This window comes from Phymastichus coffea, unplaced genomic scaffold, assembly GCF_024137745.1.
Source record: "Phymastichus coffea isolate CEN01 unplaced genomic scaffold, Cenicafe_Pcof_1.1 PCOF00175, whole genome shotgun sequence".
Lineage (NCBI taxonomy): Eukaryota > Metazoa > Arthropoda > Insecta > Hymenoptera > Eulophidae > Phymastichus > Phymastichus coffea.
In genome coordinates this window covers 232,555-256,781 of record NW_026706986.1, presented here as the reverse complement: position 1 = coordinate 256,781, position 24,227 = coordinate 232,555, and the positions used below count along the sequence as shown (strand labels likewise).

The 24,227-nt window shown below is 43.1% G+C and overlaps 1 protein-coding gene across 3 annotated transcripts in view; it reads right to left on the bottom strand.

Moving 5' to 3' along the window:
- LOC131673399 (inhibitory POU protein) overlaps positions 1 to 20,088 on the bottom strand; it is a 30,031-nt gene extending 9,943 nt beyond the window's left edge. For 2 of the 3 annotated variants that reach the window (XM_058951352.1, XM_058951353.1), the window contains exons 1-2: positions 19,492 to 20,088; positions 3,923 to 3,979 (exon numbers count right to left, since the gene is read on the bottom strand). In XM_058951352.1, coding sequence (XP_058807335.1) covers positions 3,923 to 3,979; positions 19,492 to 19,656 — 222 coding nt within the window. In that variant the 5' untranslated portion in view covers positions 19,657 to 20,088. Of the gene's footprint in view, positions 1 to 3,922; positions 3,980 to 5,039; positions 5,096 to 19,491 lie in introns of those variants that run through there. The other variant, XM_058951354.1, reaches the window with a different exon arrangement.
- Positions 20,089 to 24,227: the final 4,139 nt, after the last annotated feature.

Below are 24,227 nucleotides of genomic sequence, written 5' to 3'. Positions count from 1 at the left end.
CTTTAAATTTGAATTAATATTCAATTTTATGCTTCAATCAAAGAAAACTATTACAAAATATATTGTATATAAAAAATATTTCGATGCTTCCGCATGCTTAATATCTCTCGATATTAATTGGCAAATAAAAATCCAATTATGTTAATATTCGCAGATTTATAGGTATTATTTCAAACCTAATAACGTAGCAGATCTTTATTAGGTTTTAATTATTTTTTCCCTATTCGTGTGCATGACAATTTTCAAGTTATTTCTCCATGTACAAGTTTAATTTAAAAAATTTTTTGCATAATTTACGGGACGCGATGAGATTAATTTAGTTTACGGTATTTTATTTGATGAAATAATTTATCATTTTATGATTTTTAAAATTTTTAATTATGTCTATTCAAAGTTAAACTTTATAAGAGAGGTATTCAATAAATTTATATGTCCTAAAAGTAAATGTAATTGAAGAGCATCAAAATTATTTATCATATTATTTTAAGGTTCAGCCGTTGAGTAAATATTAACGTTATTCTTTTTTTAATGCTAACAAAACGTCTTACTAATTTTTTATTTACTCAATTAATGAATATAAAATCGATGTAAATGACTCGAAATATTTATTAGCATAAATTTACTGAGCATATGAGCTGCTATGCTAATAATATTATATACTCTAAATCTAATACATGTATATACGATGCAGAGTATGCATCACATGATAGTAAACTACGTGACTACCTTTCTGCCGATCAGATCACGAATATATAGTGCCTTCACTTGGCAGGCCGTCATTCTTTTATATAAGATAAGATGACATTTTTGAAGTTCCTTTAGGCAAATACAAATTGATTCGCCAACGATTCTTCATTAGTTCTGATTGTTAGACCATTCAATTTTGAAAATAATTGACATTTATTGCGATGCGATTCTTCAGAAGAGGCAAAGATTTAATTGGATTGGATTTTCATTGTAAAATGATTGTCACTATTGAATCAACCAGCGATAGAACTAACGATGTTTGTAACACATAGAATCGCAACGTTCTTAAAACATCAGTTATTTTTGACGACAGGCTATTTCTAAAGTTGCAGCATCAAGAAATGCAATAATTGAACGGTTCGCGCCAAGGATGAAGAAAGAAAAGATTGACAAACAGCTAGTCATTAAACAGCATCCATCTTTATCAACCGAGCAATTCATTCGCGGCCCCTCGGTGGCGGTGAAACACCTCTTTAGCTTCGGAGCAAATGATCACGCGGCGCCAGGAAAAAGCCCCTTAGAGTTTTAACGCAGCCCGATAAATCTCCAGGAAACGGAAGTCACGAGTTTACTTGTTGCTCTCGGCGCGATAATGGAGTCATTTTTCCAACGCACTACCCGACTCCCGCTGCTTCGCAAGGATTAGCCAATTACCTTTTCGGAACGCGAGGGGGAGATTTATCGCCTACTAACCCAAGGATTATCCGAGATGGGGTGGTTTTTGTTGCTACTCGGCCACCGCGAGGCGAATTTTAACGGAGACTAATGCATGACATTAGTTGATTAAAATTGGGATAATGCTGCCCATTTGTTTTCCTGGCTCTTTCATTTCTTGAATTCGAGGTGATTTTCCTCGCGAGATTGATTGACGAGTTTTCTAATGCTCACAATTAGTTTAGTGTTTCCGAGTTGAATCCATGTGAATAATTTAGTTGTGCCGTATGTAAAGCCTTGTGTGCATCAACGTTACTTTCAACAGGACAAACAAAATTAATTATATAGGCGTAAAAGACCCAGTCATTAAATTTTTACTCTGAAAATTCAAAGCTTTACAGAGATTGAATATCGATAAAAATAAATTATTTATGAACGCTCGAAATCCAACGATGCGAAGTTTACCGGGCGAAAAAAAAGCATCCTATCTATTCAAATTCTTTCCACGACTCGACGCGCACTAAATTTGAAAGGTATACCTGTGCCAGACAATTCGCTTTGAATATTTAAGAGGTAAAATAAGTCAGTGCTATTAAATTTGCTTTCTTCTTCCAAATGAATTGTGTATTCACGATTGCTACACACAGTTTGCTTTCTTGCATTTTTCAGCCTCCGCCGTCTTTTAGTACACAGCCAAATCCGAGCCTAATTAGAGATCTAAAGTAATTGTTATCGACTTGTAAAGCGAAAAATAGATCATTCAATTTCCGTTCGCTTGACAATAATTTTCTGCTCTGTCTTGTAAATCCAATATCGGGCAGCGTCTACCACTCCTTCGTTTTTTCCTCGTCGATATCAAATCCGCTACAAAGCGCATAAAGACTGACGGCCGCGAATTGGCACGATTACTCGTTATTTCCGTCGCTGCGGAAATTCAATAACCTACATCGCGAGCCACGTTGTCTGGCGCACTAACAAGACCGCGACTGATTATTCTTTGCGGACACGACTCCTGAATAAATAAATGTGTATGGCGCACGCGTCCTCGCCTAGAAAAATTCACCTTTTTTGCTGCGTCGTCGCCATGTTACTTTCCAGTCGTCGATTATTTGTAGACTCGAGGCAGTGATCGAAGAGTGGCAGACATAGTTAGATAATCGGAAAGTGCAGTTACGCCCGCGTAAGTTCGTTTGATATTGATAAATCTCTTAATTGAAGTATGAAAATTATAGTCAATTTGAATTGCACTCAATAATTGCCTAAAGTCATAGATGTAATAAACGGCTGAAGCAGGGAGCGTAGATCAGCAAAGATAAGGCATCCATAATAACACATAGGAATCAACCTGGTCGTTGTTCAAAGTTGCATCACCCTCCACGCGCGTCGCAAAAGTTCAGCTCGGAATGCATCGACTGTACTCGCGAAATTGAATGTTTCATGTCCTTCATGTAGGTCAAAAAGTGAATCAACTCTACAATCTAATTGCAAAAGCGGGTGGTATTGATAATAAACCCGCTGTCTCTCGCTTCGCGTCCGACGAATTTGAATAATAAATAGGAAAGTGAGAAATAGCGCAGACGAGACTTTCGATTTTCGCGCGAAAAATAAAGCGACGCTCATGCGCTCTCCGGCGAATCAATCATTTCCGGCGCACGCGCATGGCAACCGGTGCAGCACTTTTTCACTACTGCCTGAAATTTCAGCGCCCCAGACAAGAGACATCTCCGATAATTATTCTATGCCTCTGCCGCTCCATTCTATTGTTGTCGTGTGGGTTATTGCGCTCGAGCTTCATTGCTGTACTTCTCTCGGCCGTTCTGCGCGCAACACTTGATTCTCTTCATTATTTACAGCTGTTGTTAACTTTCTTGTTTTGCTAGTCGCCGAGGCTCGGCGGACGATTGTCTCGACAAAAGTTTTTTCGCATATATTAAAATCGAATTGCACGACCAAACTCTATAGCTTCATTTTTTATGCATAACGTTTGGACGGAGCTATCATCTTAAAAAATATATATATATTCCCTCGAAAGTTTTGTAGATCGATGTTTTAAGCTCACACCTGGCAGCAGCGATTGATTCGTCTCGCCTCTGGCGTTTGGGCAGCAGTGAATATTCGATAAATCTGTAACGCGAAGCACACGTCGCACGCTCGACTAACAAACCTCGTGCATCACACGGGGCACGCGTGTGCGTCGAGGGCTCGTAAAAGGCAAACAAAAATCGATCGTTATGGTTTTTTTATGCGATTTCGCTTGCAAAATCAATTTTATTGGCAGGAGCCATAATCGTAACCGGCAAGTTTAGCTGCTTGCTTTAAAACTGGTACGTGGAACGCACAGGAGATATTACGATGGCCATTTGGAGAGCCAACGGAGGCTTTATTGTCCATTCGTGACTGTCTTATAGTTTAGCTAGGTATAGCGATGACACCATTTGGGAATGGTCGGAGGGCAAGTATATGGCGTTTAGCCTTAGCGATAGGCATCGCGAGAAGTGAAATGTGCCATAGGTGTACTCACGTTGTGCCTTGGCGACCAGGAGTTGCACATGATGGACGCATCTTCCAGTATTCGGCTCTGCAACAGAGAAAGTAAAGGTCGAATTTATGCGTGCTGTGCTTAATGAGTCGCGTAAAAAAAGAAGTGTCTCTTCCGCTGTAAGATTGATGGCCTCGGTTTGCCGTTGAATATGCATAGGAAGTCCATGCATAAGTGATATCAGTTCGCGCTTTTGCGTAGTCGCTTATATTTAAAGCGAATGGGATTTGACAGAACGAGGCCAGACCGGCGCGACGGGACGCCGTCTCTCGTTGCAAATTAAATGAACTGTGCTGCTGCTGCTGCTGCAAAACTGGGTAATTCGATATCGGCAAGCTTATTAAAACGCCAAGAGAGCAGCCGACTGTCGCGAGGCGTTATTCTTGCGCTCAAAAGAGAGAGAGAGAGAGAGAGAGAGAGAGAGAGAGAGAGAGAGAGAGAGAGACTAAGGTAGAGAGCTTTCGCGTTTTTTGATATTGATTGATCGTTCTCTCCCCCTCTCTCTTTCTCTCTCCCCCTCTTTCCCTCTCTCTCAAGTATATTTAATTATGAATATGCTGCATGTCTGGGACTCTGATCACTCGGTCTGGAATATTTTCATGCAAAGACATTTTTTGGAGAGAATGGATTTTCATGTTTTTCTTCTAATGATATTGAACATCGATATGGGTATGCAGTTCTTGGTCGAATGATACTTTATAAAGACAATTATCAGTGAAAAAAATCATACAACCAGAGTATAGTCATTTTGAATAAATTCTCTTATGGTAAAAAGACATTTTTTAAACTAAGTTTTTTAAAGAAAATGCACAGACATGATGATCTTTTTGTTAAGGAAACTACTCTTGTTCGAAGAAAGATTTTCCATCAATGTTTCTAATTAAAAATTCCAAAAGATAAAAAAAGAATTACGATAAAGAGTCGTAGATTAAAATTTTGGACTAATTTTATAGTATGATAACCTCAATTGGAAGCAATACAAAAATGCTTTCGCTTAGTTGCCGTCTGGTGCCAGTGCATGTACGTGAATTGTTATTACAATAACCGTTGACACTCACACGGGCGCATAATTAATGTGTCTGGGCGTTGAAGTGCTTACCGACGTTTCCTCTCTCGCGTCGCGACGTTCTGACTGAATAAATCATCATGCTGCTGCTGCTGCTGCTGCTGCTGCTGCTGCTGCTGCTCTGCTCCGCACTATTTTTCCTCACCTGTGTCGTTTTTTTTACCCTCTTGCTTTTTTTTCATTAATTTTTTAGGTTCGTCCTAATTAGATTAATGAAACTCGTGGACGGCGCCTGTTAGTAGTCTGGAGGGATAAGCTTATTTTTTCGATTGTTGCTGGTGGGTCTCATTTAAGTTAGAACGAGCCATGTGACTACTTGTCTCGTTGATCGAGATCAGCACAAGACCCGATAATCGTTATGTAAAATGTTCTAAGAATTTGTTTACACCGTTAATCTTTCCATTTTACGGAACATTGAAAGTTGCATGTGTTTCAACGAAAGTTTGCAGCGACGTAGTTTCGTTAAATAATCAATGAACCTTTTGTAATTTATAAAGACGGCACAGGCAAAAATGGTTAACAAAAAAATATTGCCTCCTGTAGAGCGTTGCATCCAATCAATTCGTCGATATATGAACAACCCCCAAGACTCCCTTATTAGCGTTCGGTTTTGATCCATAGGAGAAATGGGCGAACAATACAAAAAGTAGGCCAGTATGACACAGTCATCAATCACAATGAATACGCAAACGGCAAGAAAAAAAAAGAGACGGAGAGATAGCGTACACAGCGCGACGCGTCAATCGACTATGAATAATTTGAGTGATCAGCCAAGCATTGCCTCGATAGTAATCGGCGGCAGGGCGTTTATTGTTATATATGCTAACTCCACTGTGGAATCGCGCGGGGGCAACTCTGATTAGCAAATGTTTGACCAACGCGCAAATTATCACACGGAATTGCGTCCTGCCGGGATTAGGCTTGATTGCTCTGACTTGATTTTCGACCGGAAACAGCGTAATTTGAGAAAGAATTAGATCGGCTGGCTCGTGTGTGTGCATGTATCTCGGTGTGGAAAATCCGCCCTTCGCTGCGCGTAGCAGCGTATGCACACAACGCATGCGATCCTCTGTGCACCTCGCGTGATTGCCGTGCAGTTCCATGTGTATGTGACACGTCGGGCAAAAGGGATCTATGTATCGCCGCGAGAAATTAGGGGACATTTGAATTGGTCATGAGAAGCGGGCCTCCGCCGATCGTCATCGTGTGCACGCGCACAGAGGCGCTTTTTGTCGTCCGAGCCACGCATCGTCGCGACAACTTTTGCAGTTGGAATTTCACAGCCGTGAGCGCTCGAAACGACGCGTCAAGGCGCAGGACGAGAATGTCGTTGTTTATTAATGCGCGTCTCTCCGCGTGTGTATGTGCGAACACGACTTCACACTCCACTCGGTTTCTCTATCCTCGACATGCCGCTCCTCCTTCCCCATGCCGAATCCACGTAATTATCAGGCCAAACTTCTACTGCTGTTCTGGGTAAACTTCTGACGCGACGCGACAATGGCACTGCTCAGTTCGCTTGGGGAATTCAAGTTTCAAAGCTGCTGCTGCTGCTTCCTTTTTCTATTGGGCTGAAATTGTAATGCTTGCGCCGATCTCATTGAAAGTTAGAAAGCAAAGATTGCGGTGTAATTGATAGAAATAAAAGGGAAGTTAACTCGATAAGAAAATGCTGAGAAGACAGTTTTGGGGGATGGATGCAGTGTTGTGTTCGAACATCTCTATGCCGCCTTACATGCCGCAAAAATACCATGGTGTTTTGTTGTCACGGTGTCAGTTAATCTTATCAACGAAAAGAAAACAAACTATAGATTATTCGATTGTTCTCTGACCGCGGCAGTACGTTACGCAGCGTCATGGAAGTGGCCTGCGCAGGCTTTAAATCTACACGCGTTTACCGTGTTACGGGCGTTTGAGTTTAATTTGCACGGGATTGAAAACTGCAAACTTTCGTTTTCGAAGCATAATCCTCGCCCGGAAAATTCATTATGAAAGTCAGAAAAAAGAGAGTTGCAAGGGAGGTATAAGAGAGTGATGTATAGCGAGGAAGCTTAGGCTCATTACTATTGCACTAGGAAAACACGGGCCGGCTCTTCTCGGCAAGAGCGCGAGGCGTCCAAGTCATCTCTAAAGGGAATTTGTGAAATTTCGCGTAATATAATATTCGGATTTTGCGTGCGGTTTTTTTTATCGGCTTTCCCATCGTGCGGCAGAATGCCATTTTTTTTGATAAATGACGATCCAGTCGATTTTTGTCCCGCCGCCCCCGAAAACCACCTGAACACTCTTCTTCCAAATTTTCTTTATGAAACACGGCACTTGTTCGCTCGCTACGCACTGCGCAACTGACAGAAATATGCTGTGCTTTAAATCGGCATATGAAAGGCAACGTCGGCGCTGGTATTGCATGCGTAAACAAATTGTAAAATATCCGTATTATTCCCGTCGCGCTGGCAGTCACCTGCGGAAAAATGAAGCGCGGCAATACAGGGAGAATGGCGAGCGGTGCGCGAGCGAAGGTAAAAAGCGTGAAATTCGTGGGCAATTGAAAAGCCATGAATAGCGAAACGCACGACGCCGAAGAAAAAGAGCCGCGCGCGCGTTCGTCGTCGATGACAAATCACACGGGCGTATAATGTACGAGCGAGCAAAAAAGAGAAGAGAAAATCAGTAGGCTCGGTTGGGTATAAAGCCGGATCGCACGCTCATTGGCCAACAGCCGCGCCGCCCCCGCCAATCAGATTCCTCGGCCGTTCTCTCCGCTCTTTCATTTGTCTCTCTCGCTCTTTTATCGATCCGCGCGCTCTCCTTCTCTCTCTCTCTCTCTCTCTCTCTCTCTCTCTCTCGCCCGCTGCCTGCCTGCCGCCATGCGGATCTCGCGCCACTGCTGCTGCCGCTGCTAGTCCGGATTAGCAGATTTTTCGAGCGATGCGCTTTAATAAGCTCTCTCCGGCATACGGGCATTTCCGACATTTAACTATGCATAAAGGCCGGGGTACAGCTCTACCTGCTTTCTTTTTTACCTTTCCGCGGCAGCGAGTAACGAGCTTATTTGGAGATTGCGCGGTTTGCCGCCCCCTTATGCCGTGTCGCGCGTCTCTACTTGGTTCTCGTGCGCGCGATCGTGCGGTCGTTTGCGCCGCGGAGATAGGCTATCTCGACGGGTAGCTCGAGCACGCGTGCTTTGTTTGTCACTGATGCGGTGTCGCGATCACTCGGGTAAACATGCTAATGAATACGCCCGCGGAGCGTGATTCTTCGTTCCTCCTCATCTGCGCGCGGCGCCGACGCACGCCGCGGAATCCCTGCGATTCAAATCGAAGGACCTTGCAAGAGCGAACAACATTTCGAGTTTTTGAAGAGCCGAGTTTATCCATCATTGTCGCGCAGAGTAAGAGGAAAGTGGCGGCGCTTGGCGACGCTTCGGAAAAATTCCTGGAATCTCTCGACTTGCATAATTTAGCGGACAAGTGATTTCAATCGCGCACCAAGTTTCTCGCGACGCCGACTGTTTTTATTCCCGAAACGCGCCGTCGCGAAACTCTAATTTGATTGTCCGTTTTAGAACTTTCGCTCGCAAGATGTACGAGAGGCGTGGCTGGGTGTGTTTAACGGCAGAAGGAAAAGGACCCCTCCGGTCGGAAATGATGATCCTCCCTGCGAAGGGGAAGGATGCAATTATACGGCTCTCATCTTTACGGCCGGTCACATTAGAAGACGGCAATTTCGCGGCGCTTTATGGCTCTTCGCTCGCCTTTGCTTACCAGATTATCATTTCCGTCTGGTACCGTCCCGACATAGATGTGTACTTGTATTCATTTCAGACAGAGCAAAAGCTTTTTTTCAATTTTCTCAATTGTCGAGGAATGGATGGATTTACTTTCATATAATACATTTGTTTATACTTAATTTTTTCTTATTTTGGAGATGAATCTCGAACATCGAATTGAGAACGTCGCGTCAATAAAGTTACTTGATTCGTTGACTCGCGGGGAATGTTTCTGTCATTCTTTGCAATTGGTTTATTTGATATGGGATTTTCAAAAAAGATTGAGAATCGATTTAAAGAAGTCACGACTAGTCGATAATCGGTCGGTCTACACACGAGCAACGAATAAATAGGACCAAACACAAACAAAGGCATGATCCTCAAGCAACTGGATATTTCAAGTGTATCGTGCGTGCGTGAGGCATTCGTGACGCTGCGGGTGTCGTCGTGGCGCCGTAACGCTACTTGTGAGCCTCAATGTCAATTTCGCTTTCTCGAAATCGGATTTATTTCCGTGACAGCAAACCTGATTGACCGACTATTGCCTTTTCTATTACGTCATCATCACACGTCACAAACTTACTCAGCTATTTTATTTTCAAGAATTTTATACGATGAAACCTATGGCTCTCGAGGAAGAAAAAAAATCTAGCTAGCAATCCCGTAAATACTCGGTCGCGCGCTCGGCACGTGTTACGATGGCACGCGGCGCCACGCGGCACTCACAAGATAGAGAGAGAGAGAGAGAGAGAGAGAGAGAGAGAGAGAGAGATCGCCTTGCATTACGAAAATTGAAACGTCGATTTGTCTGATCTTGTAATTCTATTAGGCAGTTACGCCGCATCAAGTGTTATGTAGCGTAGGGGTGTCAGGTATATCGCTCGTCTCGGCGGATACGAGCAAAGGGGTGCGACGCAAGTTTACGATGGTGTTCAGTCGCACGCGCACAAGTCGGTTCGCTAATGACTTTCTTGCAATTATCGTCTCACTGGCTAATGGAATCGCGTACGGTTTTGGCCGACGTAAGCTTGACTCGAACTTTCGTCAACGGGTCTTGCTTTGTCAGTGAGAGAGCATAAGCAACGGCTGCGTTAACCCTTCAGCAACGAACTCATCATCCCCAGCACGCGCGGAAAAAAATCGAGAGCCACGTGCTTGTGTCGCATACGGTATTTGAAGAGTGACGTTACACTCTCGCGCACACACATGTGTTTACCCTACATTTCGCGGAGCACGCAATGTGCGTGCGCGGCAGGTGCACACGCTGCTCTTCTGTATATACGCCGATACGATCGCGCGGGACAGACGTAAACATATGTTCGTAATAATGGCCTCTTGATTTTGATGAAGGGCCCTCGAACCACACAGACCCGCGCGCACTCGCGCACGCACTACTCTGTGATTGTCTCTTTAATGCCACCTACCCGCGCGTTTTCTTTTCACGCATCGATGCACGACGCTCGTCTCTCTTGTAGAAGTGCTCGAGCGTTTAATTGAGAATGCAATTTTACTGCCGCTCGTAGGTGCGTTTCTTTTACTCTTGTTTACGACGACAGCTTCGCTTGACAGGTTATTGTTCTAACATATGTAGTCGTATGCCGGTACGATTTTCTTTCCATAGCGCGTGTACAGAAAAAATGCCTGACAAAATGCGCGCGAAACGAGTTGTTTAAAGAAACTGTGTGACTTATCGTTACGCATCGTTAAAAAATAACGAATCGTATGTGCACATAGCGATGCAAAAGCACGCACACACGAACACCTTTCGGTAGCTGCTGTGTGTTCGTCGTAAAGCTTGCGCGAAAGGGCTTGCAGGTAACCAACACACATGCACATGCATACATTGCTGCGGTAGGGTAGTAAAACGTGACCAAACTTGCCGAGCTGCCACGAATTGCCAAGTTTATGCGGCTGGGATCGGCAAGAGAAAGAGAGAGAGAGAGAAAGAGAGAGAGAGTGAGGGAGGGGGAGTTGGTTTACGAGTATACCCTCACGCGGCACACACCCCTCGAGAGCCTTTTGTGGTTATCCACTCCCCGTGCTGTACTGTGCTCGCTCTCTGACGTTTTTAACACTTTTCAAGTGCGCGTAAAACGGGTTTCCCCCCCTTTGCCAAAGCTTTCCTCCGCATTGATACTGTATTGATTTTATTTTTACAACGCGCGCGAATGCTAGCAGCGAGTCTCCTTTTTCCTTTGGAAAATCGAATAATCGAATATGGAGACTTCAGCTTTGATTTTCGTTAGTTTGCGATGTTTACTCTGCATCGGAATGTCCATGATATTCACGAACAATGTTTTGTGAAATACCGATTTACCGTTGTTATACGTAAGTGTCAGTAAAGATGATTTCAGGTTTTCAATTTGATGCTTCAACGTATACATAAAGCAAAGAAAATAATGGATATATAAATAGATAACTAAAATTTTGATTAAACCACGGGTGAGAAATTGTAAAAGCATTTTAATGTTGATCATTCTTTCAAATTTACCGAAAGTTAAAAGTACATTAAAGTTTTTAATCCTTTACCATGCCCGCCACTAAGGTTGCACACCTGTCTGTTATGGTTTCAGCCGTTCGCCGAAGAATATTTACGCGTCGGCTTAACGAGGATACGAGCTCGCGTCGGCATATTCTTTCGCAACAAGTCTCCGATACACACACCTACAGACTCCCTCTCTGCACTGCAACAGCAGTCTCTTGCATCTTTAATACGCCGATCGGAAAATCAATCCTACTTTTTTCTTTTTTTTAGGCTTCCTGTGCCATATTTCACTTTACGCGTGCGAGGCGCTTTTGTCGTCACGATTATTCCTTCGTTTATTGGGTAACTTGAAAATAAGCTATCGCTGATGTGTACTCAGAAAGAGTTATGGGCATTACATGATGTAATACGTAGTTTTAACTATGATTTATGGAGGTATTGCATCTTTGGAGGTCACATTTTTATGTTATCAGAATTTACAAGATTACGTCAATTACTTTTTCAATTGCGGTAAAAAGTTATCTCACTACTCGTCGCAAAACCAACAGCGTATATATTTACGTGCTTTCTTAACCATAGAATTCGTTTATCTTTGCTTGTTGTAAATAAGCAAAGATAAACGAATGCAAATACGAAGATATTCCCCACGTCAATTTAAAGTCAGTCTCACGAGGTATCAACGGAAGTATCGAAATGTTTTATCACGTATGTTTTTTCCCAAATGACAAATCGATAAAACCGACGATGTAGCTCCAGCGTCGAGTAAAATTGATAACGAATTTGGAATTGAGTGTTTGTACAATTATACGATGACGAAGGTAGAAAAGAGAGAGAGAGAAAAACGTACAGGTGGAGTAAGCATACACGAACACACGGCAAATTTAGGACTCATTAAGTCTGAACCCCTCGTCGTAGTCGCAACCGCGAAAAAGGCCAGCAGATATTATTGTAATTACGCACTTAGGTTTATTTCCTGCCTTCTATCTACCCTCCTCCGCGACTACGATAATGATCGTTACGCGTTTGTTCACGCTGCTGGGGATCCTTTTTCTTTCCATCCTTATTTTTACTCTGTCTGATACTTTGCCGATGAAATCGTTAATATTTCAATGTGACCAAAGCAGACGAGGCGTAACAGTTAGGATTTGTCGGCGCATAGCGCTAATGAATTCGTAATTTTGAGTTTGTCTTTTTTAAACAAGCATAACAATGCGGATCGGAGTGTAAAGATTAGGATCACACAACGTTTGCTCAGCTTTACCAGAGAGCGAGAGAGAGAGAGAGAGAGAGAGAAAGAGAGAGAGAGAGAGAGAGTTAGAAAGTTATACTTATTTCTATAGTCATCTCGTTTTTTTCATACATACCGCTATTAGTTGTGCTTTTTTTCCTCGGAAATTATCCGTAATTATATAGTTTCTCTCGGTGGCACAGCTGACGTCACTCGGGCAAGTGTACATGCAAAAGTAAACGGATATATTTTTACGCATACATTAATGATAACTCTGGCGTTTGGGTAACAGCAGCAGCAGTTCAACAACTCCTCCGTTCACAATAGACAATATCAACCTACCCCCCGCAATGTGCTCTCCTAATAAAATATAGTCCCAACAAATGTTTCCCCGCTTTGCGTATGTATACCTCGACATGTGCACGTAGAGATAATAATAGCAGTTTTCAGAAAGAGAGACAGAGAGAGAGAGAGAGAGAGAGAGAGAGAGAGAGAGAGAGAGAGAGAAAACTTGTGTACGTGTGCACTTAGCTTGTATTTCCCGAGTGGTTGTGCACGACTTTTCCACGCGGGACACACAACTTTTGTGTGATGTTTCATGAAAATCCGTTGGGAGATTTAACAATTTTAATTGGCCGTGCGCGCGACAGGTCTTGTTAGCCAATGGTACGTCTATTGATTTTTTATCGATACCGAGTCTACATATTATTCACGCGGCGATTATCAAAGACTGTGACAAAAATGTAAAACTTGGAGACAAAAGCTTCTTGATTATTCTCAGCTTCTCATTGTATTCGTACGAAGCCTGAAATTCTAAATGATTTCAAAACTCAAGCCACATCGTAAAATTGAAACGTGAATCAACGTAACACAACGTGCTACGATTTTTCCAGCGAAAATCACCTCATCCACTGGGTAAAATGTGAGAGTTTGAAGAAAAGCATTCGCCAGCAGACATAACTACGTTATACTTTGCGTAGTTGGCCTTTATACAAGTTAAAACTGCCCACGAGAAGGTGGCTCGCGCTTCGTGGCAGCTATATCGATCCGATGCTACTGCGGCTGGCCAAGCGCAGCGCAGCAGTTATAACGTCCGGCGAAGTAGTTGTAGTGTGTATGTCGCGCTATTTTTCCACCAACGTCTCTTGCTCTGCTTTTTTTTCTTTTCCAATATATATCCTGTATAACGATTACGGAGTATAGTCTCACGCTTTTTGTTTGCTGTTATTGTATATAGCGCACAAGAGAGCTGTCTTAGGGGATATACGATTGTTGGATTCAATGATTGATTGCTTGGGATATATATTGCTATGTACAGGAGGAATTTTGCAAGTGGATATTTTATTTATTATTTTGTTTTGAGATTCGGCACATTGTGCAACATCGTTAGAATTACTAAGCCCTTCAAAGATACATTTATCTGCGACATCTATTCCTAAATATGGTAATGATTATCAAAAAGAATTTCGAAATTTAGATACAACGTGGCACACATTTTTTTAGGCTGACTTACAATTTCTGGAAAAATATGTTTTGCAAATTTGTGTATGGAGAATACACAGAAAGCATTGTTCACGTACTAAAACCAATTTATTTCTAAAATATAATGTGTTCTTGTTAAAAACATAAAAATGAATCGAAATTATGGTGATTTTTTCTTAAATTGGAACAAACTATACAATATGTGAGTATGCGCACGTATAAAGTATGTTGGAAGCAAAGAAAAACTTAAACAAAAATATTACAAATAGTTACACCATTAGCTATCAAAAGCTCAAGAGTGAGGTTGATTAGTATCTAAACTTATAGAGTAGTTTGGTAACAATTAAATCTAATGTTACTTTTTCCAAACGATCACAATCTTAAACACAAGAAGATAAGTGCTTGTTCACGTGATGAGAGAGAGAGAGAGAGAGAGAGAGAGAGAGAGAGAGAGAGTTTAAGCATAGTATCTGCCATAATTTTCAATTTATTTCGAATTAACGTTGCTCTTGTGCGTGAGGCCCGATAAATAAAGGAGCGGCTCTCACTCCAAGTAGTAAATATAAATCAAGGAGTGATTGGATGTAAGCGCGAGTTCGGTGGGTATACGGATATATCGAAGGGGAAAAGGTGCGCTGTTATGTGTCCCCAGCGTCCCGTGTGCGGCCTACTCCCAAGTAATTTTTGCGAGAAAGGCCTATCTTCTTACTTCTCTCCACAAAGAACGTTTTCTTCTTGGCGAGATTGTACGTAGAGTCTGCTCCCCCGCTTGCGCTATGGCTATTTAACTTAGCGAACAAAGTGTTATTTTCGTTGCAACGTTCGTTAGCATGATTGTTTTCGACTGGGGTTTCATTTAGTCGACGAGTTGTCGTCCAAATTCACGGTGTAATTCGTCTGTCGGCCGTCAGGATTTCGACACCAAAAACACGACTTTAACCGACGTAAAAAAACCTTTGTTCGTAATAACCCAACCCAGTTCCAGTTGCGCAGAAACTTGACGACAAAACAAAACTGGTTTCTTATGCCATCACAAAACCGTAAAATCAAACAAATCGCCTGGGTAATTCCAACTGATCCAAAGTCAAGACAATTCTGAAGCCAAAAGGCAACTCGTCAAGCAAGACATATTAGCCTTCCATCTCAATGGAGAGAACATCATTTCCCCGAGTACACGAGCGCGCATTGCGTGGGCGCGTACAGGGCAGCGTTGATCGATGTGCCGTGTAACTCGCTTTTTCCTCCCCTCTTACGCGCACGTGAATCCAACCTCGCCACTGTCATTTGTCACGAGCTACACCGATATTCTCTATTCCCGATGCTGCATGTATACGATGTTTTATCAGTTTATTTATGTCTGCGGAGAATTGAATGCTGATGGTTAATGCTGATTTGTGATGCTTTGCAAAGAACAAAAAAAGGGCTTGGTCAATAGTCCACTTCCATAACAACTTTTCTTCTAGCGATGATCTAAGTACGAGCTCGACAGAAAAAAGTTTGACCCTTTGCGATGACATGTGCGTGTATACTCTAACTTCAACTTTGACTTATCTTAAATACACATTTGAACTTGGAAGCGTTGGTTGTAACTGAAAAAAGGATGAGAAAATTTGACACAGCGATGCGGTGAAAAGAGAGAAATGTAGCGCTCGTGCTCCTTGTAGTAAACTTATAGTTCATAGCTATGTAATCTCGTTGCGACATGTAGAGAGTAGTGGGTTCCGCGCTACATCTGCAAATTGACTGTATATATTAGGGTCACAATGCTTGCAGACGTTTTATTCCAGTTCGACTTTTAATTGAAAATCAATGCTCGCGCGCACTTGCTCTTCGTCGATGTTTGTTATTGAAAGCATATAATGTCAACGTATCGTGTTTTATGCAAGCTTGCACACGCGCAGTTTAATATCGTCTGACTGTCGTATGAATTATTCGCATGGAAATTTCAATCAGCGTTTTCTGCTCACCGATAACGTTGATTTCACTCGACATCCGTGATCGAATAACGTCTTTGATAATTTCATTGCAGTCTCTAATCACATAAGTGCATCGTGGATAACCTAACAGGAGTTACAAATCAATTTGGTTACTTATCAAGCGAAGTAATCGATCAATCCACGTGTATTTTCCGATTGTGTCGATTTCAAAAGAAGAAATGGAAAGCAATCAATCGTTCCAAAAATAAACTTGTGTCGCTTGATCATTGCGAGTTTCCAAGCAGCTAACGGAAAGAAAAATCAAAATCAACGTCGCATGCGGTGTATTTTATTTCCGGTGGTAAACCAATATTTGATGGATTTGATCCTCCGTTAGGAAAAAAGATGCAGCGTCACTTGCACGTGCACAGGGAGAGAGGGAGAGAGAGACGACAAGTGGACACACACTAACACACAACTACTAGAACACATATAATTAATGTCAGGCCTGTTTGCCCGATACACGAAAGGGGTAGTGTGGGTTGCATTTAGGTAGTAGTAGGGTCGTCGGATTATATAATCGATACGTTACTACTGCACCTGTGCCTCTCTCTCTCTCTTTCCCTGCCGCAGAGAGCTTCCGGATGCTTCTGCAATGCTGTCGGCTTACACAATACTATCTTTTTAGAAAGATAAAGAAAAAAGCGATGATCGATCTATCGTCTATATACGACTTGTGGTTCATCAACAGCGATTTCCGTCAGTGCTAATGCGATTTGTTGAGCAAGAGAAATAAGAATGCTATTCCAGTTTTATAATTAAACTTTCTATAAAATTAGTACGCTATATCGACCTTTCAATTACTCGCTGCTAAATTCGAATAAATTTAACTCTCGCAGCAGCGGCTGCACAGCGAAGGTCAAGTCTCAATTCTCATCGTGTATTTTTGTATAAATTAACCTAGATAACGCGCGCCGAATTTAACTTGGAGAATCCCGCGAGGAGATCTAGCTGAGCGTAAAAAATGTTATTCAAACTGTTTGACTTGTAACAAGAATTGACCACGCCAAGTAGTGGGTAGTCGCAGAAGAGCTGTGCTTTGGAGGTACGCTCGATGCATATTCATGAAGCCGTCGAAAGTTTGATCGACTCTGACCCGAAGGTTTGGCGTACAGTTAAATTGGGGAACTGCGTTATGGCAAAGCTACTCGTACTTTGTGCTGTTTTCAGCTGCAACGTTTACGTTCAACTGCGCGTGCGATGAATAAAAATCGATGTTCGATTCAGAAACGATGAAAAATAAAGCGCTGAAGCTTAATAAACACGAAAGTTGCAGACCTATCGGTTTCTCCGCGTCAGCGGGGTAAAAGGCTTGAGATGATAAATGAGGCTTATCCTAAAAGTTAAGTAATGTCGCGCGTTGGTTGCATGAGGTATACTGCTAGTTAGATTGTTCCTCTTGTTCAAATGATGTACTGTACAGGGAATAGAGTCGACTCACTGACTATCCGAATTTATATTTAAACGCCTATTTACAGCATCTCTCGCGTAACGTTCTTGCATGCATGTTTCTATCAAACGCGATGTTTCTCACCGATAAAGTGATCGTTACCCGAAAATAACGGGTTTAACACGTCAATCAACTGCAGACTGAAATTTGTTTCATCTGGAGTTTGTGCCATTGGCGAAAATAACAAGCATAACTTAATAGAAAAGGGAAGGTAAACGCCATCATATCTTGTTAGAGCAATTGATTAAAGCATGACAAGAAAGTTGTCTTGAAATCGAGAGAGAGAAGATCCAATCTGACAATGTGTCGGAATAGAAGCGGTACGGATACAGAGGCGAAACGGAGAAATCGGAGAGACAGCGATTACGTTGAATCGGCGTTATCGGCACATTGTAGTCTCTCTCTCTCTCTCTATTTCCTGTGTATACCGGTGTAATCTCATCTAGCTACTCACTCTTCTGTTCGCTTGACGGTTTTTATCCTATTACGTCACATGAATAAACTAAGGACTTTGAAGGCCGCGCCAAGAGAGAAAGAGAGAGAGAGAGAGAGAGAGGGTGTGAGAAGGGGGTGGTGCTGCTGCTGTGTGACACTGACAGAAGAAACTAGGTCTCTCTTTGTCTTGTGTGTAAGCTGCTTCCGTTGACTTTTTTTGTTTCATTTTGTGAGTTTTCTTTTGCTTGGTTGAGCAATGCTTCGAAGGGAGAATGAAATATAGTTTTTTAAGAAATCACAAATATGACTGTATTTTGTGTATATCATAGAAACTTCTATACACAGGGTCCATTTTTCAATAAAATTAATCCATCGATAAACCTACTCTAGAAATAATTTAGTTTCGTAAAAGTACAATTGATAGTGTCACAACAATGCGTGAAAATCAAATTATTCGTGTTTTCTTTTTTTTTTCTTTTAGTCACACGTAAGAGTTAATACTCAACGATATTTTTATTAATACGTAAATTAATTCGTATAATCATCGAAATTCAAAGCCATGTTTTCACGGTTAACTTCAACTTTCAGTTAAGAAAACGTATCAAGTCAGAAAATACAACGTGTAAACACAAAATCTCGTCATTATTAACCTATTACGTTGTGCGTGAAAAATTGATTGAATCATAACATAATAATCGTGAAGCTAATATAAAGAGTTATCGTTAACAAATACGTAATCCATGTTTTGATTGCGATTTCATTTTGATATGTTGAATATTGATAATTTTTAGTGGTAATTGAAAAGCATAAAACATTCGGAACTTTTAGTAATACGGTAAACTATGGTCAAATTTAAGAAGAAATTAACGGTTTTCAATCCAGTTTATAATGATGATATTGTTGAAAATGTCAATGTAAAACAAGATAAATATATTTTTGAATCAGTAAATCATATCGGATGGCAACATAAAATTACAATATTCTATATACCAAAATGGAATCCAATTGACTGTTCGTTAAACAACTTCACCGTCCATTACAAATGACAAAATTCAGCGGATTTTTCAGTAATCAGAATAGAATAAAAATTACATTTAATGGGCCAAGTGCATCATTTTCCAATTGAAACGATGCTATAAATTAGGAAAGCAGCAAAGTAACTTAACTATTCTTATATCGTACTTTGATCAAATGTGAGTTGATATACGTTACTTTCTCTGTTATTGTATTACATAATTAAATAGCTTTTTATGTGCCGAAGGTCTGGTGTAAAAAATTAATTAGTAACAAACAACGTCGATTTATTTGGTTAGTAATTGACACAAGATTTTATACTTTGAAAACGTAGTTCGTCAAGGCACAAAAGAATAATTGCTAGCGTTTGGCGGTGATTTGCAAGCAATCGCAGATGCGATTCGTGTTAAACAAGTACTTGCAGAATATTTTCTGGGCCTTTTATTCTTCAATAAATACGAGCGAAGCAATGGTATGTGGAAAAAATCTTGTTTCTTACATAAAAACACTGTGAGGACAGAATTTGTTTCGGGTTAGAAGTAAAACTTGCTGTTCCCGACGAATGTCATACGATTCAATACGGAAGTAAAAACGTGAACAAGTAGAGTTCGACCGCCAACAAAGTAAAAATAAGGAGCGAGCTTACCGTCGGATTAGGCATACAACGTCTCGGTGGTGGCGCCATAGGATCGGGCGCCGGTCTGTACGATGGTGGCGAATACGGCCTACCCGATGGGAAGCATCCAGGCGCCGAAATCGGCGTGCCGTGCAACCCCTTGCTACTCATCATCTTATCCGGCGAGTACATCATTTTTTGTCCGTAAAACTCTCTAGCAGTATGTTAACGAAAAGAACTAAGAAAATAAAAGGAAAACAACAAACAACAAATAACAATACGTCGCACTCCCGGAAAACAAGCAAAGTCTCTCCCTCGGCTGCCCGTCGAACGAACTCTGTCTGTTTCCGCAGCAGCACGGCAAACAAACAACGGACAAGCGCAGGGCCGAGTTACGAAGACACTAGCACGACGGCTAACAGCCGCCTCGACGAGTCCTTCCTCATGAGTCGCTGCTCGTGTCGATGACCGCGTACCGAGGTGCGTATTCGTTAATAGTCTTCTGCGAGCGCACGCACACACACGGCAAAGAGCCAGTTGCTGGTGTCGTTCAGCGTGAGCAGCGCAGCACTTTGCACGACCGGCCTGGCTGAGCGCGCGACATGTTCTGAAGCGCGCGTGAGGGCGTCCGGGGGTTGGCTGAGAGAGCGAGCACTAGCGAGCGGCGGCGCCGACCACCAGCAGCGTCTACCCCCACCCAGGGCCGCTCCACAGCACTTTGCTGCTACCCCCAGCAGACGCACCAACGGAGCGTAGAGTCCCGGGGCCATCGATCGCGACGCAGGGGCGGGGCGAACCCAGCCGCCATGCTGCGCCAGCGCAACACTGCCACCGCCAACGCCGACAGAGACAGACGCGCGGCAAAAGCTCGCTCTCGGTCCTTCCCATTCTGTCGGATGCTTTTTTGCGGTCGGCGGCGCCGCCGCTGTGCAGCTCTCGGTTGCACGCGCCGCCGCCTTTCTTTCTCCATGTGGCTCTGTGTCCCTGTGTGCGAAACGTCAGTCTTTTGCAAGCGCTGCCTACCCAGTGAGCGCGCGCGGGCGTTTGTTTGGTTGCCAAGATTTCGAAAAGGCTTACTTGCTGGCTTGGTCGCTGACGTTTGGCCGGGAATGGGCATTTAATGCTTTTTCAGGGGGGCTTCTTCCGCTTGTGGAAACGATAACGGCTCTTGCAAAGCGCGGGACGCCGACGAGAAGCGCGAGCTCCGCTATCGTCTGATCGGGTGGCGCCTGAAAAACTATTTAGAGTTGCCGCGGGCTTACGAACATTTTTCGCGGCCGTGGCCGCTCACACGAAACCTCCCCGGTGCCTGTTACCCATTCGCTGCTCGAGGCTTCGCCCTTTACGGCTCTCGGCCTTTTAATATTTCAAGCCGAGTGCCTAGGATATTAAAAAGCTCGTGCGCTCGCTCTCCTCATTATCGTCTCGAACGCGCAACAGGCGTCATCGCGCGGCGTCATGAAATATTTTCCGATCGCAAGCACTGCCCTCCCGTAGATTTGCCCCGATCAATTTTTCAACGACGCTTGTGTTACGCGCGTTATACATCCTTCGATTTTCGTTCTCCTCCCGCGGCGTTTTCGCCTATATCTCTTTCAGGAGGGTAGGCGACCCGAGAAAGCTCGACGATGTAAGCGATGACATCTCTTTTTTCTGACTTCGTTTGCTTTTTATTCGCGGCTCTCCCCGATCAGATAGAGCTGTCGGTCTGAGTTTTCTCCTTTTTTTTTCGCCGCACGTGTTGTTGTTTGCCGTACTGGGCATATATATCACGTGGTTAGGAAAAGGCCTTAGGGTTAGCAAAAGGCAGCTTTTTCCGGGCACACTTTCCAGGCTGAGTGGCTTGCATTATTGATCAATCGCTGAGATATTTCGTCAATTAGAATGTAATAAAGGAGAGCGATTGCGCCACCACGTGCGGCCTTGGGAAACGGCTGTAATCCGGTCTTTGCATTCTAATGGCCTTATTTCTCCTGCGGAAATTTATATCTGTCGATTATGTAGGAAATAAACAAAGCGTTGACGAGAGAAATCATCAGACTTGAACGCAGCGTATTAGGCTCTTAAGCGTCCCAAATCAGTGATCGGACATTTCGCAAGCGTATAGTCCAGTTTTAATGAGCGTCGTCGAAACATAAGAACACGACCAAGTATTGATGTCACATGGGGACTCGAGCTCGTCCGAGCTAGTGGGATAACTAATGGAAAGTAATGTTAACAAAGACGTTGAAAGCTATAAGGATAAATGTTTGAGCTCACGCGGTATACATGCTGTTGGACGATTTCAATAGTTCTCGTGCGGGTGCGTTATTCGTTTTCAAAAGAAAAGCTCAAGTCACGATTGCTTTGCTTTGGGCACTTTGCTCTGCGCCCGTCTCGCTTGTTCACCTGGTGCTCGCTCTCGTGGTGTGTTTTCAAACTCAATTTTTGCGTGTTGGGCTAACAATCGTCTCTTTGATTGATTCTTACTTTTTTCCGGTCCAACCAAAGACACTCGTATTTCTGCCATGCGTAACCAAGTCCTTGGTACAAGCAGCAATGACAGTAACAATCTCGGCAGAGATAGACGAAACTGCACTCTAGGCTCGAAGTTGCAGTGCAAGAAAATGAAAAGGAAGAAAGAAAGCGGAAAAAAACAAAAGGCCAAAGCTCATGAATGGTTGATGTCCGGCCGAAACGTAATCTCTCCGAAAACACAACGCGAGATAACCTCGACCTACCGGCGCTTGCAACCAAAAAGGACGAGTGTGTGCGTGCGTGTGTGCACGCGTGTGCATGTGTGGGTGTGCGTGTGGAGAGCAACTCACTCGCTCTCACGTCCGCGGTTTTCTGGCCGCGAGGATAAATTTTTACTTGGCTTCTCTCGTGCTCCTATAGCAATTGCGAGCCGACGGGCGGTGGCGGTGGCGGCGCAACTGCAGCCACGAAGCTGCAAGTGGCTTGAATCATTGATGGCTTCACCAACAGCAGCAGCAACAGCACCAGTAGCCCCGGTCATCCTGCCGAGAGAGAGAGAGAGAGAGAGAGAGAGAGAGAGAGAGAGAGAGAGAGAGAGAGAGAGATGGAGAGAGAGGGAGAGAGGGAGAGAGAGGCGATAACACCGGCCCCACGGGAACCCTCGGCAATATCCGAGCCCGCAACGTCAACGCCAAGGAACTAGCCAACCTCCCCTCTCCGTCGCTTTCCGAAGATAATGAACAGAGGCCTCCCCGTGATATGGCCGACACTATGATGCATAAAAATGGACGCTCCGTGATGATTTCTCGAAAACGACGGCCGTCTCGCTACGAGAGGATTGGCTGGAAGAGCATCTGGGTTCAGTCGGATAATTAAAAATGAAGGAAAATGATGTGCGCGGAAGCTTAATGCGGAGCTTTCGACGTGTTGCAGCAACAAACTGGTGAAAAAGAGAGTAGGAGAATACGTAGCTGGCAATTATGTACGCACGCCGTATAAGTAATGACTACCGAAGCAGTCATTAAATACGATCACCGCTCGGAAACTCGAAAGTCTCGTTGGCTGTAACGACGTACAAACGATTATTAAAACGATGCCGTAATAAAAAGCTACTCACCATTACCAATCAACCTACCGAAAGCTGGCCCATGCATACCCTCCTTCGCGGTAAAGATACGACGGTTTTGTGAATATCGAGTTTTTGAGAAGGGTTGCGCCACGCACAAACATATGGTTTTTTGGGTGCCAAGTTATTAAGGTTTCTGAAGTTAATTTTCCCGTTATTATAAGACGATTAAGAGACAATTGCGGATTCAGAAGTGTGTATATTGTTGATGGTCCTGCGGGCGCCAGGAAATACGTTTATCGATGAAGATTGTGTTTTGGGTGTCTCATCACCGTACACAGTTGATAATGGTAGCAATGGTATGTGAATAAAAATTCTATTTCCCATTGCAATAATTGATGTTGAGGCTGTATAATTGGCTTTGTTCTAGCAGGTAGGAGTGGCGTCTCAGCAAGTCGATATCACTAGCCGCCTTTATTATTGAAGAAATATTAAACAGCAGTGTAGGTATTCGTTAGATATACAATGTAGATTAATGGTCGACGCAAACGAGAAACGAGGTAGGGGACAAAAGAAGCAGGTAGACAAATGTCAGCTGCGGAACTGAACGATTGCGCGATCAACGATCGAGCTACCGACGACATTAAACGCCATGTATTAGCACCATTCGGAAGCAGCCAACTTTGTCGTGTAAGGTGTGCACGTTTGTATCAATGATGCAGAGGCCGCGCAAGTTGCGCGCGAGAAAAATCGCACTATGCTTTCTTTTCCATAAGGAAGCAATAGAGCAAGTTGCTGTGTAGTTGTACAATCGATATGCTCACCGCACGCGATTAGAAGCGCTCGTCTTTTTCGTGCTCTCTGCGTAACTTGCAGCCGCCCTTCTGAGAATTTCATCGGATAAGCGGCCTAGGATAAACGTTGAGAATATAAAGCCGCCCCGTACACAATTCTACCTTTCTACAGTGAGACTTCTCATTATTCGGCCCAGAACGTTCGCCAATTAAATGTTGTCTTATGCTACACAGCAGTACTTATTCGCTTTAACGATTACAGCCGGACAGAAAAGTTCGAGTATGGCAATTAAAATGATCGCAAATATCGACAAAAAAATTTTTATGTATAATTGACAATCGACGTAAAGCCATGTTTAAAACTCGAAAACAATGTAATTGACGCTTTGGAAATGCAGCTCGGAAAAGAAAAGGAAACTTTTCCCAGATGCCCCCGCTAACAAGCTTTT